The 16,524-nt window shown below is 44.0% G+C and overlaps 1 protein-coding gene across 10 annotated transcripts in view; it reads right to left on the reverse strand.

The window, feature by feature from the left end:
* Positions 1-16,524, reverse strand: part of ARHGAP26 (Rho GTPase activating protein 26) — a 519,366-nt gene that overhangs the window by 108,810 nt on the left and 394,032 nt on the right. For all 10 annotated transcript variants that reach the window (XR_004349277.1, XR_004349278.1, XR_004349276.1 and 7 more), the window contains one exon: positions 5,907-6,066. Coding sequence is in view for 6 of the 10 variants with exons in the window: in XM_032627452.1 (XP_032483343.1) it covers positions 5,907-6,066 (160 nt within the window). In the remaining 4 variants the exon portion in view is untranslated. The remainder of the gene's footprint in view (positions 1-5,906; positions 6,067-16,524) is intronic.

The following is a 16,524-nucleotide window of genomic DNA, read 5'->3' on the forward strand; positions in this document are numbered from 1 at the left end:
ATCAAAAAATCTACAAACAATAAATGCTGGAGAAGGTGTGGAGAAAAGGGAACCCTCTTGCACTGTTGTTGGGAATGTAAATTGATACAGACAGAATGGAGAACAGTATGGAGGTTCCTTAAAAAACTAACAACAGAACTACCATATGACTCAGTAATCCTACTACTGGGCCTTTACCCTGAGAAAACCATAATTCAAAAAGACACATGTACCCCAATATTCACTGCAGCACTATTTACAATACCCAGGACATGGAAGCAACCTAAATGTGCATCAACAGATGAATGGATAAAGAAGATGTGGTACATACATACAATGTAATATTATTCAGCCATCAAAAGCAATGAAATTGGGTCATTTGTGGACGGACCTAGAGTCTGTCATACAAAGTGAAGTAAGTCAGAAAGAGAAAAGCAAATATCATATATTAACGCATACATGTGGAATCTAGAACAATGGTACAGATGAACCTATTTGCAGGGCAGGAATAGAAACACAGACATAGAGAATGGACGTGTGGACACAGGGGGTAAGGGGAGGGTGGGATGAATTGGGAGATTAGGTTTGACATAAATATACTACCATGTGTAAAATAGGTAGCTAGGAACCTGCTGTATAGCGCAGGGAGCTCAGCTCGATGCTCTGTGATGACCTACATGGGTGGGATTGCAGGGGAGGCTGGGAGGGAGGTCCAAGAAGGAGGGGATATATGTATACATATAGCTGATTCACTTTGCTTGTACAGCAGAAACTAACACAACATTTTAAAGCAATTATACTCCAATAAGAAAAGGGGGGGGGAATATGTTCACATGTTAAAAAAAAAAGAAAGAAACGCTGAGCAGTTGCAGCCACCAATAAGAAAGGGAAGCCTGTCCAATGGGAACTACATACAAACCTTCCAGTGATGGGGAGTGAGGCATTCTTGGAGATCATCTGCAAAAACGGCAGCCCACAATTTCTCCCACGCCTGTGCATGTACACTACTCCTCCCATCCAGAGGTGGGGTCTATTTCCTGCCCCTTCAATCTGGCTGGACTTGTGACTTGCTTTGACCAACAGAATGTAGCTGAAGTGACACTTTGTCTATTCTAGGCCTAGGATTTCAGAGATCTTGCAGCTTCTGTGTTTGCCCTCTTGAGTTTGGCCTAGACTACTAAATGATGAGAGATCTCATGGAGAGAGAGGGCATGTGGAGGAGGGCCAAGGTGTCCTAGCCAACAGCTAGTACCAAGATCCCAGATATGTGGAGTAAGGTCACCTTGGATCCACCAGTTGCAGTAAAACCACTGCAGCTTGGAACACACATGAGCCCTCCCCAGATTTCTGGTCCACAGATGTGTGAGCAAAACAAGTCATTGCTGTTTTACGTCACGAGGTTTGTAGATGATCTGTTATGAAGCAACAGACAACTGAAACAGACATCTTACGGTTCTCTCTCTGTCTCTCTCTCTCTCTCTCTCTCTCTCTGAGTGGCTCCAAAGGCTACATGCCTGGGTTTCTATACCCTCCTTCTGTGCTGTCTTCTACTTATTCCTGGGTCCCTCCCAGTTTTATTCCAAGGCACAAAGTACACATCTTATGTAAAATGTTCTTAACAACACAAGAGAGAGTATTATACCACTAACTGTGGGAGACATACAGTTAAGACCTGTACTAGGGCTTGTTCAAGAAAGGGGGCATTTGCTATCAAATGCTTGTTGGGGGACAGGATGAAATGATGCTGTTGGAAAGCATTTCTTCAAGTGAGGTTTCAGGATTTTGTCCAACTTCCGACAATAAAGTTAGAGAAGTAGTCTCTTACGACATTTGTGTGTGCATTTATATCTCTAGAAAATTACAGCCAAGCCTAAGGGAACGCTCATTAAATACTGTTAACTAAGATCTTCATATTGTGGATTTTAAAGGAAGATAACAATGTTCACCTGAGGACAAAAACATGCTCTGTTGATGGATAATGTTAAATTCCCTTGGCAGGAAATTCCTCCAAAGCATTGTCTCCAGAAAGCCAGGGGCTCTCAGGGCGTGGCCATGTATGCTTTGGGTTCCTGTGAGGTGAACATCACAGGTTTCAAAAGGAGACTAAGGCAGCATCTGCTGACTTTATACCAGATCAGGCCTGAAACGACATTTGAAAAGGAGTCAAACTGCCTTATTCTAAGTTGTTTTTACCAGAAAGGCAAACCTGATGAATATTAATGACTTTCTTCCCAGAATCATGTACGTACACAGGTCTTGCATATAACTTTGGCCCATCATGGCTCCCAGGTTAAAAACCTCTATCGTGGTGGTACACTAGCTCCCTCAGGACTGGAGACATACACTCTGCTGCAGCCTTCATCCTAAGGAATGTTTCCACTGACACTCCTGCACTGGCTTCCACAGGAACGTAAATCTCGCTGTGAATCATCCCTCTCTCTCGCAGAGACTAATGAAGAAGAACATATAATGAAGCAATGTAGTACTCTTTTAATATGTACCTCACCAGATGCACAGCACAGAGGAACAGAATTTATAATCCACCAAGTCAGATGAGTCTTTTCACCAGTTCCTGCCCATATACTTGCAGGCCTGGCCATGCATCTCCTATTTCATTTCTATTTCTATATTTTGTGCTCAAGGCGGGATGGCTGCTTGTTTACACAAGTTTTAATATTGTTATTAGCAGTAGCCGGTCTTTATTCTATCACACTACTTTTGAATGTTTTCTGGCTTTAAAGGCCCAAGGACACCAAAAAACTGTTAAAGTTCAAAAATCATTAGATGTTGCCTGCTATAAGCGCGTATATGCCCCTTAGGGACATGAAACGTAATCAAACTCCTTAGAAATCTGTCTCAACATTTAATATTATTTTATTTAACAAAAGATTAAGTTTAAAAATTATCATTTTGAGAAAGGGGCAAATGTGACACTCAGAGATGGACTTATGCTCTATTTTCAGAGAATTCTGTTGAGACTGCTAAAAACAATGGATTACAGTTATTGACACTTACTCCTGGCTGGATTCTTGGCTAAGTCTTTGACGTAAATCACCTTATCTAATCCTCACAACAAAACAGATTAAGGGAGGTGGCTCACTGGCTAGCTGGTCATCAAACTTGCTTCCCTTTGCTCTGCACAGTTGAGTGCTTTCCCAGCCTCCCTTGCAGTTGGATGGGGTCACATGACTGAGTTCTGCCAATGGAACGGCGGTGAAAATAAGGAAAGCATCTTGGCCCATATAATCTTACTCAATCCTCCTTGCTCTCTCATTTCCCCCACCAACTGGTCGATTGTAGAGATCTGCAGAGCAGAAGGCAGAGCTACAAGGTGGAAGGAACCTGGGTTGCTGAATCACGGTGCAGTACCCCACCCTCAGAATACCCACAGTAAACTGGTATGTGAGCAAGAGATAAACTTCTATTGTCCTGAGTCACTGATATTTTGGGGTTATTTGTCACAGCAGTTACACTGTACCGAAAGTACTTTTATGAGCATAGAGAGGCTGAGTAATCTGCTCATGGTCACACAGCTATTAAGAGGTAACAGATTTAAATCCGAGTGTTTCGTTTTTAGAAAACATGTTATTAACTGCTATTTGATTATATTCCCTTTTTCCAAGTTAATTTTCATCATACGTAACATAATCTTCTTTTACTCCTGATTTACTATATTTGTGGGAAGTCGCTGGACAGAGTCCAAAGTTTGAGAGAAAGAGAAGATAATTTCTTCAAATAAATTATCTGATTTCATATCTCTTTATTAACCATGTCAGAAAAAGGCTATGTTGTTTACACAATTTTGCAGGAGATCTCTGTTACTCTGTGAAAGTTTATATTCAGAGATTCTTTAGTAATTACTAATGCTCTATAACAAATTATCCCCCAAACTTAGTGGTTTAAAGCATTTAATATTTCTACCACTTTCTGTGAGTCAGGAGAAGGTTACCTCAGTGGTCTCTTATGCGGTTGCACTCAAGGTGTCGGTTGGGGCTATATCATCTGAAGGCATGACCATTCACTTCCAAAGTGGCTGACTCACACATGGCTGGCAACTTGGTCTGGTTGTTGGTAGGCAGCCTCACTTTCTCTCCACTGGGCTGTGTGACCACCATCACAACATGGTGGCTTGCTTGCCCCGGAGTGAACAAGTCCAGAAACCAAGGCAAATGCGACAAGGTCTTAGGACTGCTCAGCAAAGTCACAGACCATTATTTTTGCAATTTCCTATTGATCAATTCCTACTGATCACATTGGGATCAGTGCCGATCGCTTATTCACAGTTGGAAGAGGATACACAAGGGAGCGACTACTAAGAGACAGGGGTTACCGGGAGCCACTTTGGAGCTTAGCTACCACAGGAGCCCATCCATTCATCCAACACATATGCACTGAGCGCATACTGAGGAACTGGGGACAAAGCACAGAAGAAAACAGACTAAAGTCCCTGCTTTCATGATACACACATTCTACAAGAGGCCAGAAAGGCAACAGGTGTAATCAATAAGTAAATTACATAGTATGCCAGAAAGTGGTAAGGAGAGAGACGGCATGATCAAGGGGACGGGGAATGCCGGGGTTGAGACTGTTCGCAATTTAAAATAGAGAGATGTCGGTGGGCCTCACTTAGGCTTGAAGGAGGTGAAGAAGTATGCCAGGAGGAAGAGCGTTCCAGGCACTGCAAACGGCAACTGCAAAGCCCTTGAGGTGGTAGTGTGTGCCGTGGGCAAGGACCAGCAAGGCAGTTGAGGTGGCCGTAGGAGGGAACTCAGGGAGAGGGCTGTAGGAGGTGAGACGAGGCAAGTAACAGAGGGGAGAGCAGAGACCCTGTAGGACATTCAAGGCTCCTGGGAGAGCTCTGACTTTCACTCTGTGAAATGCGAAGCCACTGGACGGTTCTTAGCAGACAACTGATACTATTTGATCTAACACTAAAAAAATCTCATTCTGGTGGCTGACATCGGAATAGACAGGCCAAGGGTGGGAAGAGGGAAACAAATTAGGAGGCTCCTGAAAAAATCCAGACAAGAGCTGATGATGGCTTATTTTGGAGTATCATCGGTGCAGGTGGTTAGCGGTCAGATGCTAGATTTATTTGGCCGGTGACCTAGTGCAATTCATTCACCTTTCTAGGTAAAGGTTTTATTTAGGAGGAACAGCATTTTTATTATATCCCAGCACCTGCAGTTTGGTACCCTGCAGTTTCTGAGAAGCTTCAGAGGGATGTGCTACCAGGAACTGAGGTGGGACAGATGGGTGGAGTTTCATGTCCCTCTACCCCAGTTTTTAAGGGCAGCTTAAAAACTGAAGTGAAAAAATGAAGTGTTGACATACTTCATTATGTGGGGTGAGGGCAACCTTCTTAAGACAGACCAGAAACTCCAATGCCCTAAAGGAAAAGACAGACAAGCCCCCCACCCCCCCCCCACACACGGTATGAAACAATACACCATTTATAAAACTATAAGGAAACTATAGGTTAGGAAAAATATTTGAAACACATGAAAATAGTTTACTATTCTAATGTTTTAAAAAAACTCAAAAATTCATAAGAAGACAACCAAGTGAAAAAAAAAACAAATGGGTAAAGGGCATTTTCAAAATGAGCCTCCTAGTAGTACCTCCTTCACTGCATTGTTATGAGGTTAAAAGGACAGCATATGTAAAGTGCTTAGCACACAGTTCCTGTTACAAAAGAAATGCCCAATATGTTGTCCACCACTACCGTCACCACAACTGCCACTGTTGCCACTGCTGCAATCCCAAGATGACTATCACTGCCACCATACCACCACCAGCAACTAAGTCATCATCACTACAGTGTAAAAGCCACCACCGATGTGAACCTCAGTCAACCCTGTAGGCCAGTTTCAACTCAGCTCCCTCCCAAGTAAATTCTCCACTTGTGGTGACCAATGATATATTACCTTTTCATGATTTTCTATTAGGATCTCAATGACAATGTTCTGAAACTTGATATCCATGATGGCTGCTACCGTTTCTTCCTGAGGACGCAGCAGGGTGGGTCCGAACACCACGCCAAGGTTTGCCACCGTCATCAAATTCTGCTTGTGGTTGTTAGCAACGCTGGTAGGAAGGAAAAGAAATGGCACAAATGAGAGAAATAGTGTGTGAACGGACAGCTGACCTCCTGTACCCTTCCCATCTTCAGACGCCTCATCTGGTAGGAGCCAGATCTGGGGACATGTTCAGATGCCTCTGGAGTCCAAAGAGAGACTTTTCTACTCCTATTTTCGTCTACCAAAGGTTCAGAAATCTCCAGTGTTTGGGCTGTTTTGCTATTTCAGGATACGACACTCCTTACAATTCCCATTTTGCCTAAAACAACCAACCAACCAACCAACCAACCAACCAACCAAAGCAGCTTGCCTTCCAAAATGTGAATCTTTGCACATTTGAATTCCTATTCTGCAAATCCAGGTAACTGCTAATCCCTTTTAGTTACAACTTTTAAACTTGGCTGCTGCTTAAACCGCTGTGATCATTAGCATTTTCTCTAGTGCAAATATTAAAAACTCCCGATGGATTTAATACATTTGCAAATATAGGCCCAAAATAGGCCTAATTTTTTTAAATGGATAGATCTCGGTCAGGAAATTCAGCACTTTAGGCTCAAAGTATTAAAGCCCCATCATATTAGACACGTGGCTTACATTAAGCCAAACATTTCTGCATAAACAGAAATTAAAATGCACTACTGTACATCCATGTATATGGCTGTGTTTATATTGTCACTTACTCTCAAAGTCCAGGGAACACACAGAGTCAGAAGTATCGGGGCTGAGTAAACTGCTAAACACATATGCATATTTCTGGATAAACAACTACTCAAAACATATATCTGAACTCCACACCCAGGGCACCATGACCTAGCCATAAAATTTCATTGTTCATTTGCTGGCCCCATGTACAAAAATATACCAATTATCCATTGACAACAAATAAGTTAAAAGTTAAGGCCATTCAGTATTGTTAAGAAAATATTAGGGGCTTCCACCTAATATTGCCACCTAGAAGGAAACTATTCATTACTAGAAACTAGAGAGAAATTGGGCAGAGATGGCAGTTTGCACAGACATACCTCCCTAGCATTTAGTGCTATTTATACTGAGTATTTGTTTTTCACACAATTCTATAAATGTTTGCACTGTTTCTCTTGGATACTTCTATTTTGTAGGAGGAAAAAGAGGTTCTACTGCTTTAACTGCTGGTTTTGAAACTGAGCCTTTACTGAACACTACATTAACCAATTTTATCAGCAGATGTGTATTTTTCTTTCATTTTCTAGGGCTAAAAGTCTAATTTCATAAAAAGCTCCTCCTCTGAAAGGGATGGTTAAGTCTATGAAACGTGAACTGTGGAACAGCCCAGTCAGGAAGGGAACTTGCTTTCTGATTGCTAAACAATACCTGCAGCAAGGAGATGTTTCCACTGATGCCCTGGCCTGTTTCTGGTCCAAGTAATAATATTTTACAAACATTTTCTGAGTTCTAGCTGAATCTCCTGATGTTACTTATAGTTTTCCATTCTACCCAAAACTGTATCAGGTTTCTAGTCTGAAAGCGTTAAAGCAAGGGGAAAGGCTGGCAAAGGGGAAAGGCTTTGGTTCTGGGCCTCAGTGAATCAGCAAGTCTGCATATTTACAAGCTGCTTGTAACACCACTACTTTCAACATCAGTTCCTTTGTGCAGAAAGTGAATTCCATGCCTTTATACTTCCCCTCCCAAATAAGCCAAGTCAGTAGACTTACCCTCTTGTCACAAAAGTCCCTGTGTAAATGAATCAACAAGCTATCTATGTATGAAAGCACTTTTAAATTGTACACCAATATAAAAATACAGGGTTTGGACGATGATCACTTTCACCATCACGCTTCTCAACACAATCTGACTAAAGCAACAGCCTCTTAACGAGGCTCTCTGACTAGACTCTCTGGGTTTGGCTGCACCCTGCCTGCCACCACCAGCTACCGTCTCCAACTTAGCTCCACTCAAGGCAGTCCTCTGTTGAAAACTACAATGGCCTCACACCTCACTGGGTCGCTGAGAGAGAACACAGTGACACAGTGTATGTGCAAGTGTTCAGCGACGCTTGCACAGCTGGAATGTTCTGATGATGGTGACCATAAACCACTGGTGGGCTCCATTGTTTTTAATGTCAAACTCCTATGACGTAGCACAGCTTTTCCAACTCACCTCTAAGCCCTCTGTCACCTCCCAGCTCTGGGTCCCTGAGCAAGGGACTCAATGTTTAAGCTTTAGGTTCCTCATCTTTTTTTTTTTTTTTTTTGCGGTACGAGGGCCTCTCACTGTTGTGGCCTCTCCCACTGTGGAGCACAGGCTCCGGACGCACAGGCTCAGCGGCCATGGCTCACGGGCCCAGCCGCTCCGCGGCCTGTGGGATCTTCCCGGACCGGGGCACGAACCCATGTCCCCTGCATCGGCAGGCGGACTCTCAACCACTGCGCCACCAGGGAAGCCCTAGGTTCCTCATCTTTTAAAAAAAGGGGATGAGGGCTTCCCTGGTGGCGCAGTGGTTAAGAATCCGCCTGCCAATGCAGGGGACACGGGTTAGAGCCCTGGTGCGGGAAGATCCCACACGCCGTGGAGCAACTAAGCCCGTGTGCCACAACTACTGAAGCCTGCACGCCTAGAGCCCGTGCTCCGCAAGGAGAGAAGCCACTGCAATGAGAAGCCTGTGCACCGTAACCAAGAGTAGCCCCCGCTCGCCACAACTAGAGAAAGCCCGCACGCAGCAAAGAAGACCCAACGGAGACAAAAATAAATAAATAAAATAAATTTAAAAAATAATAAAATAAAATAAAAAAGGGGGTGAGGTGAATAATACATCTACTTCGTGAGGTTGTTGTATCAGTTAAATGTGTTACCGTGTGGGAAATGCAGTGATGATTATTATAATCATTCACTACCCATCCTCTTTCCACTTTCACATCTATCTGCCTTTGTCAATCCTCTCCCTAGAACGTTCTCTTACCCTTCTTTCTTTGCTTGGCAAACTGTTGTTCTTCAAGGCACAGCGCCAATGGCTCCCTTCCCTTCTGAAGTCTCTGTCTAGTCTCTCCCCAGCCCTCCACCCCTCAATGAAGGCAGGAGTGTTGGCCCCTGGATTTATTACATGTTATTAAGGTCTCGACTACTGCCTTAGGATAGAGACCGTGCTTATTTTAGTTGGTAGCACCAGTGCTGAGAGCAGTGCCCGGCACAGGAGAAACACAACAAATGTTCAATGAGGTGTTAAAAGACGATGGGAGTTTCTGAGTAGACATTAAACAATAATTCTCAACCCAACTACTTACTCAGAAAACCTCAAATTATTATTGATGATTTTTGGGGAATGTATCTCAACTCTCCCAACCTCCCTTTTCAAAGTCTGGAACTGTGTTACATTTCTTAGATTTAATTAATGAGCAATAATTACTCCAATTTACTGGCCCAAATGACCAAAGGCATTTGGAAAAAATCTATGGTAATTGTGGATAAGCATCTCTGAATATAAATATGCTTGAGGCTACCCAATGTAACTCATTTCCTTTTTAATGATCCATTTTATTTTAGAACTTAAAAAAACACATTGATCTAAGTCTTATGAAACTTTTGGGGAAAAAGGTTATACCTTTCATGACTAGCTGCCATTATCTTTTGGCACACTGAGGTAACAAATTGATCTATCACTTGGTTATTACTGCTCACAACCTGGTACAGCTATGCTCATTACTCCAGAATGGATTATTAATGGCTGGAGATTGCTATGTATCCCAGAGAGAAAGGCACAGACCTCAGTCTCTGCTGGCACCAGCCATCCATTATAACTTGATGCATTTACCCATGTGTGGGAGGAGGGCTGGCAGAGCACTGGGAAGCCTGGTCTAGCCAAGGCCACGGGGCTCATTCATTAGTGAGGTCTACAAAACACAGAGAACTTGCTTTCCGGGTTGGTAACTGAGCTGCTTGAGCTCTTCCCCACACAGCCCAGAATGTCATGTTGAGTCTTGACTTAAAATCCACACACAAGAGTCTCTCATGCATTATTGCATATTCCACTGAGGGAGTCTTTGACAGGCCTTCCCTAGGTCCATGTGGACTCTTCTGTGGAGAATTCTAAGACAACTGCCAATTCTACAGGCTTCCTCTGCAGGCGGCAGAGAAACAGTTTCCACATGCGATTTTAAGGGAAAGCCCGGTTCCTTTAGTGACTGTGAAGAGTTTGCCACATCAGCTGAGAAGCAGGGCATCTCCTGAGGGGCATGCCTTCAGGGCAGTTGGTGGGGGATCGGCACCCCATGTTCCCTGTGGTTCCCTAATGAATTACGGTCAATGAGGAAGGAGCATGTTCCAAGGAAAGTGGCCACGGCAGAAGGGCCTCTTGCCACCTTTGCTTCAAGGGAAAGTGGATGGGGACTCTGGATTGGTCTGATACCCTCTGAGAGGCAGAAGGAGGTAAATTACTTCCAGATGAAGATGGTGGTGGGGGAGTACTATGAGGGGAGGAGAGTGGAGGCAACTCTTCTGGGGCCTGTAATGCAGAGATGCCCATGCTGTTCTGGGGATCACATCTGTCTTCCTAGCATTTAAATGAGAGTCAGAGCTCTGGAAGTGCTGAGCAGTACTTTATAACCACAGACTGGTCCTGATGTACCAACAATACCTAAGCCTGCTGCTAGGTCTGCAAATAGGTTTCATCTTGAGGCCTGCAGTGCTATGTCGAGGAGTGTTAAAGTTGCACCCTGGCTCCACTGGACGTAACGTGGTGACAGATTAGCACTATCTGCGATGAACCAGATGGGTGGAGGTTACAGCACAGCAACACTTTTATCTGCCATCCTTTATTTGTTTGTTTCAGCTTCCAGGGTTACGTAATGACAACTTAGACTTGTAAGGTGTTTTAGAGTTTACAGGAGCTCTGCAACACTTTTTAATGTTGTTTGAACTTCATATAAGTCTAGAACAGTAGCTCTCAAACTTTCTGACAATAACCCATGGTAGGAAACATATTTTCCCATATAACACTTCACTAGTACATACATACATATATACACACATAGAGAGACGTACACACACATACATACTTGCATATCAGAAACACAAGTTACTAGAAGCACAAGTTTCAGAAACAGTAAGTGTGATAAATTCTGTTATTTTTTATTCTATTCTGGTCATTTTTCTGCTACTAAATCCATTTTACAATCCACTAATGTGTCATGACTTAAATTTGAAAAATGCCATTCTATAGGTATGGAGTACACATATTATTTCCAATTTATAAATATGGGGGGAAAAAAGCTAAAGGAGACAGGATAGCACAGGGAGTGGAGTCATACAGACATTCCAAGCTAGATGACAGGAGGCAGGTCACTTGGCTTCCCTAAACCCCTTTCTTCACCTATGAAACACAAGCAACAGTACCTACCTCACAAAGTTTAAGGATGATTAATAAGACCAGGTGAGTCAATCTCTTGGCCTGAAATAATGGCTTACTAAATGACAGCTAGTATTGTTCATGGTGGTGGTCAAGGTAGTGGTGATGACAGTGGTGAAAGGAGAAGCGAGTGCCAATTTAAGTCACACTGTAAATTGGTGGTGTCACCTGGTGTCCTGCTTCTGCCTGGAGCAAGGAACCCTGCCTCTTCCACCTGTATTTCAAGGGCTATTTTTCTCTTCTGGTTATCCTTTTTTTTTTTTTTTCATTTCTTCTTTTTTTTTAAATTATGAAATACTTCAAATCCACAGAAAAATTCAAAATATATTATTACTTATTTTCTATCATTACCCTATAAGCACCTCACATGACAGGCTGAGAGCCTCATAGGAAGCTACAGCGAACCCACCACACTCACTTCGCCTTCAAGGGCACCAACTTGCCCCTGGCCTGCCTGGCAAGTCCTCCCCTAACCGCCCACCTGCCTGCAAAGCCCAGTTCTAGACACCTCGCTGACAGGAGGCCACACAGAACTCTAAGTGATTCTGTTCACAATCAATCCCGTGGGACATTTCTACCCTGACTGCTTCCCTTCTCATGAGTGTCTCAGGACTGGGGGCTGGATCCAGATCTTGGGGTGCATCCTCTGCAGCACACAGGCGGGCACTGGGTAGGCCCCAGGTTACCAATTCGGAAAGTAGTTGAGTGTGTGGGCACCTAAGCTGCAGTAAATATCACTTATCTCTCTACTACCCTCTCAGGGATAGAGAAGCTCCGAGTCTGGGGCCAAGAAGGATTAGCTGGAAAGGAAGCTGCTGGAACTTATACTTTTATTGTGGCTACCCAAGGCAAGTTTAGTTTCAAGGGTTGTCAGTGAGGCTCTTTCCACCAACTTCAACTTCATCCTTAGTATAGAGTGGGGAAAGGGTGGGGGGAATCCTCACAACCACTGGCTGAGAGTTTTTTACTGAGTCAGACTGTGTGTGTGTGTTGCCTGGATACCACCTGAACTCGGTGAGACAGGACCAGTCTGGATGGTGCTGAGGATGCTTCTGCCAAGGAAATCCATCAGAGCCATAAATACAGCTTTGCTGGGCTGTCCTGATGGCTGGCACCAGAATGAGCGTTGAAAATAAATTTTTCTGTGCACTTACTGGGGTCATGCTCACCAACCATATTTAATATCTTTCTGGGAATGGTTATCCAGTGAGAAGCCAGACTGGAAGCTTTGAATAACTGAATGCTGCTTATGATGGATACTTTTACCCAATATAATCTTCAAAAGAGCTCCTTGAGACAAGTAGGTGAGACTATCACTGCCATTTAACAGAGGAGAAAACTGAAGCACTGAGAAGTTAAGTAATTTGCCTGAGGTCACACAGCTAATGAAGGGCAGAGCCAGGAAAGGAACTCGGGGTGGCTGCAGAGCCCATCATCTTCACCTTAGCACTCTGCTGCTCCCACACAACTACGGGTCAGTTCAGCTGGGCTGAGAGAGGCATTTTGTTTCCTCAGAAAATCCAACCACAAATCAATACATGGAGCAGTTACACGCTCGTGGGCACGTGGGAGAAAAAGTAGTGGTTATAATAGAGGGGAAAAAAGCTGCTCCCTCATTCACCACCCAAATCACTAAACTGGAAGAAGGAAAGAAAAAGCAAGAGAGAGGAAGAAAAAGCATGTATGCCTATGAGAGTGATACTGGGCTAAATATCATTTCTACTCCCTTCCTGAAGTGGCTTCATTCTTGACAAAAACATGAAAATGACGAAATATCCCTCAAATATGACAGCATTCCATTTGCAGTTGGCTGGCAGAGTCAGAGAGCTGCAATAATGAAAGAGTGAACACTTTAAGACTGAGAGAGAAGGATGAATTAAAAGGAAGAAAGGAGGACGGGCCAAATGGATGATTTCGTGAGCCCCCTCAAAAAGACAATTATGGCCGTATGTGCATCCCTGCAGGCTGCTCCGCTTTCATCCAAAGGTCTCAAAGCTCTGTGAATAACTACCAATGTCTTCTCTGTTTCTGGTGACATGTGTAAAACTATATTTCAGACGGAAAAACATCACTGCTAAGATGTTAAGTATTGACAAGTATCATATACATCGACTTTAATGCCCGCTTACAGAAGCCCACTTGGTACTGAAAATCCTTCAAAGAAAAGGAAAAAGAATTTGGGTAAATGCAGCAAAGCCAAGGTACCTCTTGGCATATAGCTTGCAGTCTAAAGTGGAGATTGTTCTAAAATCTGAGCGTGCAACCAGCTCTATTTCCCCTCTGGTCTCCTCCAATCCAATACCACTACCTGTTTGAAACCCACCAAAGGCTTCTGACTGTTTTGAATTACAGGTTAAAAACCCTTGGCCTGCAAGATCCCACAAGATCTAGACCCTTCTCCACCATGCCCCCCTTGGCTAAAACTGGGCTAAAACTCTCGTTAGGCCTGGGTGCCTTCCTTCCTAATACTGATGCTCCCTGACGGGGAAGCCCTGCAGCCCCTCTTGATCTGGCTCTCTCCTAACTTATCACTCACTTCCCAAAGAGGTCTTTCTGGATGCCCCATACCAGGTCAGATACCTCATTACAAAACTAATTCCTCAATTCTCCTTCCTAGCACTTGGTGAATTATGTCATTATTCACGGAATTGTCATTGTCTGTCTCCTCCACTTACTAGAAGTTCCAAGAAAACTGGGATGGCATTATCCTCCCTTACTGTCCCATCACCAGGGCCTAGCACAGAGTTTGCCCTTATCAGGTGTTGGGGGAAAAAAAGAACACGTGCATGCTTTGGGAGGCCACCTTCCTCTGAGGTTCTCAAGGCTCAGCTGCACTGAATGCCTGGTTTAAACTTCCACATAATCTACTGGTGTCTCAGCACCTTTGCTAAGTGGGACAGTGGTCAGGGGAGTGGCCAGAGCAGTTCACCCTGACACCGAGAGCGTGGAATAAACCAGGCAGCTCTCATTGGCCACAGTGCTAATCTGGAAGGTACGAAGACCATAAAATACCCATAGGGTATAATTATCATTATCACATGAGTGATCTAATAAGCATTATAAATTACAGCGTAAGCTTACCATATTATACCGGTCTCTTTCCAATATACTTAAACCTTCTAGCATAGTGTCTCTTGCATCTCACTTTTCCTTTTCTTATCCCTGTCTGAAATCCCTTTATTTCCTGCCTGCCTTAGATTATTAACATCGTCAGCAACAACAACAGCAACTGATACTGACCGAGCGAGCACTTCCTGTGAGACGAGCATTAAGCACTGCAGTGATTACTCCATTTGATCTTTACAATAATCCTATGAGGTTAAGTTCCAATACTATCCCACAGGAAGAAGCTAAGGCTCCGAAAACCCAGAAATTTGTCCCAGGTCACCTACTGAACAAGTGGTAGGGCTGGAATCTGATGCCACGCAGTCTGCAGTCCAGAGCTACTTACTGCTCCTAGATGCTCTGATACAATGCAGTGCGTATGTGTGTGTGTGTGTGTGTGTGTGTGTGTGTGTGTGTAAACATGTGTGAGATATAATATATACAGTATATAATCTGCCATTTTTATCTCACTTGCCTCTCTTCTTTTCTACATAGCCTAGCCTTAAAGAGAACATGGGTATAAGGAGAACCAGATTATTTTTAAAAGGATGATTTGAAAGCAAACAAGGATATTAGGTTCATCTCTGCCCATCAACAGTATAAAACCCCTAAGCTTTTCTACTGGGAGAAAACTAATCTGGGTCATGGGAATTACTGGCCTCCTCCGGAATAGGCCAGGTTTCATTAACAATAAGAATTATACTTTTGCTGCTAAACTGCCTAATTTTTCTAAATTAGTCACAGCTGTTTAGAGACTAACACCAGGCCAACATGAATTCTATTTGCCCTACATGGTCTCAGCTACTTGGTATTTGAATACATAGGGATTCAAAGGCACATTCAAAGGGATGTGCACATAGAAGGCACATCCCCTCAGTCTAGGGGTTACTGGATAGACTTCCCCAGTCTAGGGGTTACTGGATAGACTTCCCCACTCTGGTCCTGGCTGGTTCAGGCTCTGGCCTGTAGCTGTATTCTTGGACCCAGTCCACAGGCCCAGATGGGGAAGCACAGCACTGGTCCAGGGAACCCTGCTTCCTGGAAAATTACTTAACTATTTCAAATTACATAACAATCCATTATAAAGTCCAGTGTCATTGTCATTTCCAAAGCATTTTACAGTTTTTAAAGTCCTTTCACATGATCATTGATTGACTGATTTTGAGGCTTATGTTCTCCAGTCTATAGAGAGATGCTGGAGCACAGAGGAGGCATAATAGTTGCACCGGTGCATGCCAACCTGATGTCACGGAGCACTGCAAATATATCAGTTCCTGCTGGTGGTGACACTTCCTTCAATGGCTCAGCCTCTCACCTTTAGGCGAGCACTGTCCAAAAAGGCAGGCCATGGAGAAATTGCCTTAGGACTTTCTACTGCCTATTATGTGCCAGGGACTTCTTTAAGTGCTGGGGATACAGCCGTGAGCAAAACAGTCACCCCCCGCCCCCAAACACGCTGCTTTAAAAGCTTACGTTCTTTTGGGATTGGACAGACAATAAGCAAATAAAATCTAGGGTGGAAACGGAGCACTTGGGGACTGTCTGCAGTTCTAGGCACAGTGGTGAGGGAAGGGGTCACTGAGAGGGAGGTATGTACTAGCGACCTGAAGGAAGGAAGGAAGGAAGCAAGCCACGTGGATCTCTGGGAAGAGCGCTCCAGGGGAGCAAAGAGCAGATGCAGATGCCTCAGGGAGCAACCTGTGGGGCACGCTGGCAGCACCAGTGAAAGCCAGCGTACCTGCCGCAGAGCCATCAAAGGGGAAGGTATCAGGACCAGTCAGGTCACAGACTCAGAGGCGGGAAATCCTTGCAGGCCACTGTAGGAGCTTCCCTCTCCACTCAACGAGATGAAAAGCCATGAGAAAATTCTGATCAGAGAGATAACATAATTCGCTATGCCTCTCTGCAGACTCAGAAAGGTCTCACCTACTAAGACTTAAATGCCCCAATTCCACGGGCACAAGAGATGTAAGAACTTCACAA

This window comes from Phocoena sinus, chromosome 3 (assembly GCF_008692025.1).
Source record: "Phocoena sinus isolate mPhoSin1 chromosome 3, mPhoSin1.pri, whole genome shotgun sequence".
NCBI classification, from domain to species: domain Eukaryota; kingdom Metazoa; phylum Chordata; class Mammalia; order Artiodactyla; family Phocoenidae; genus Phocoena; species Phocoena sinus.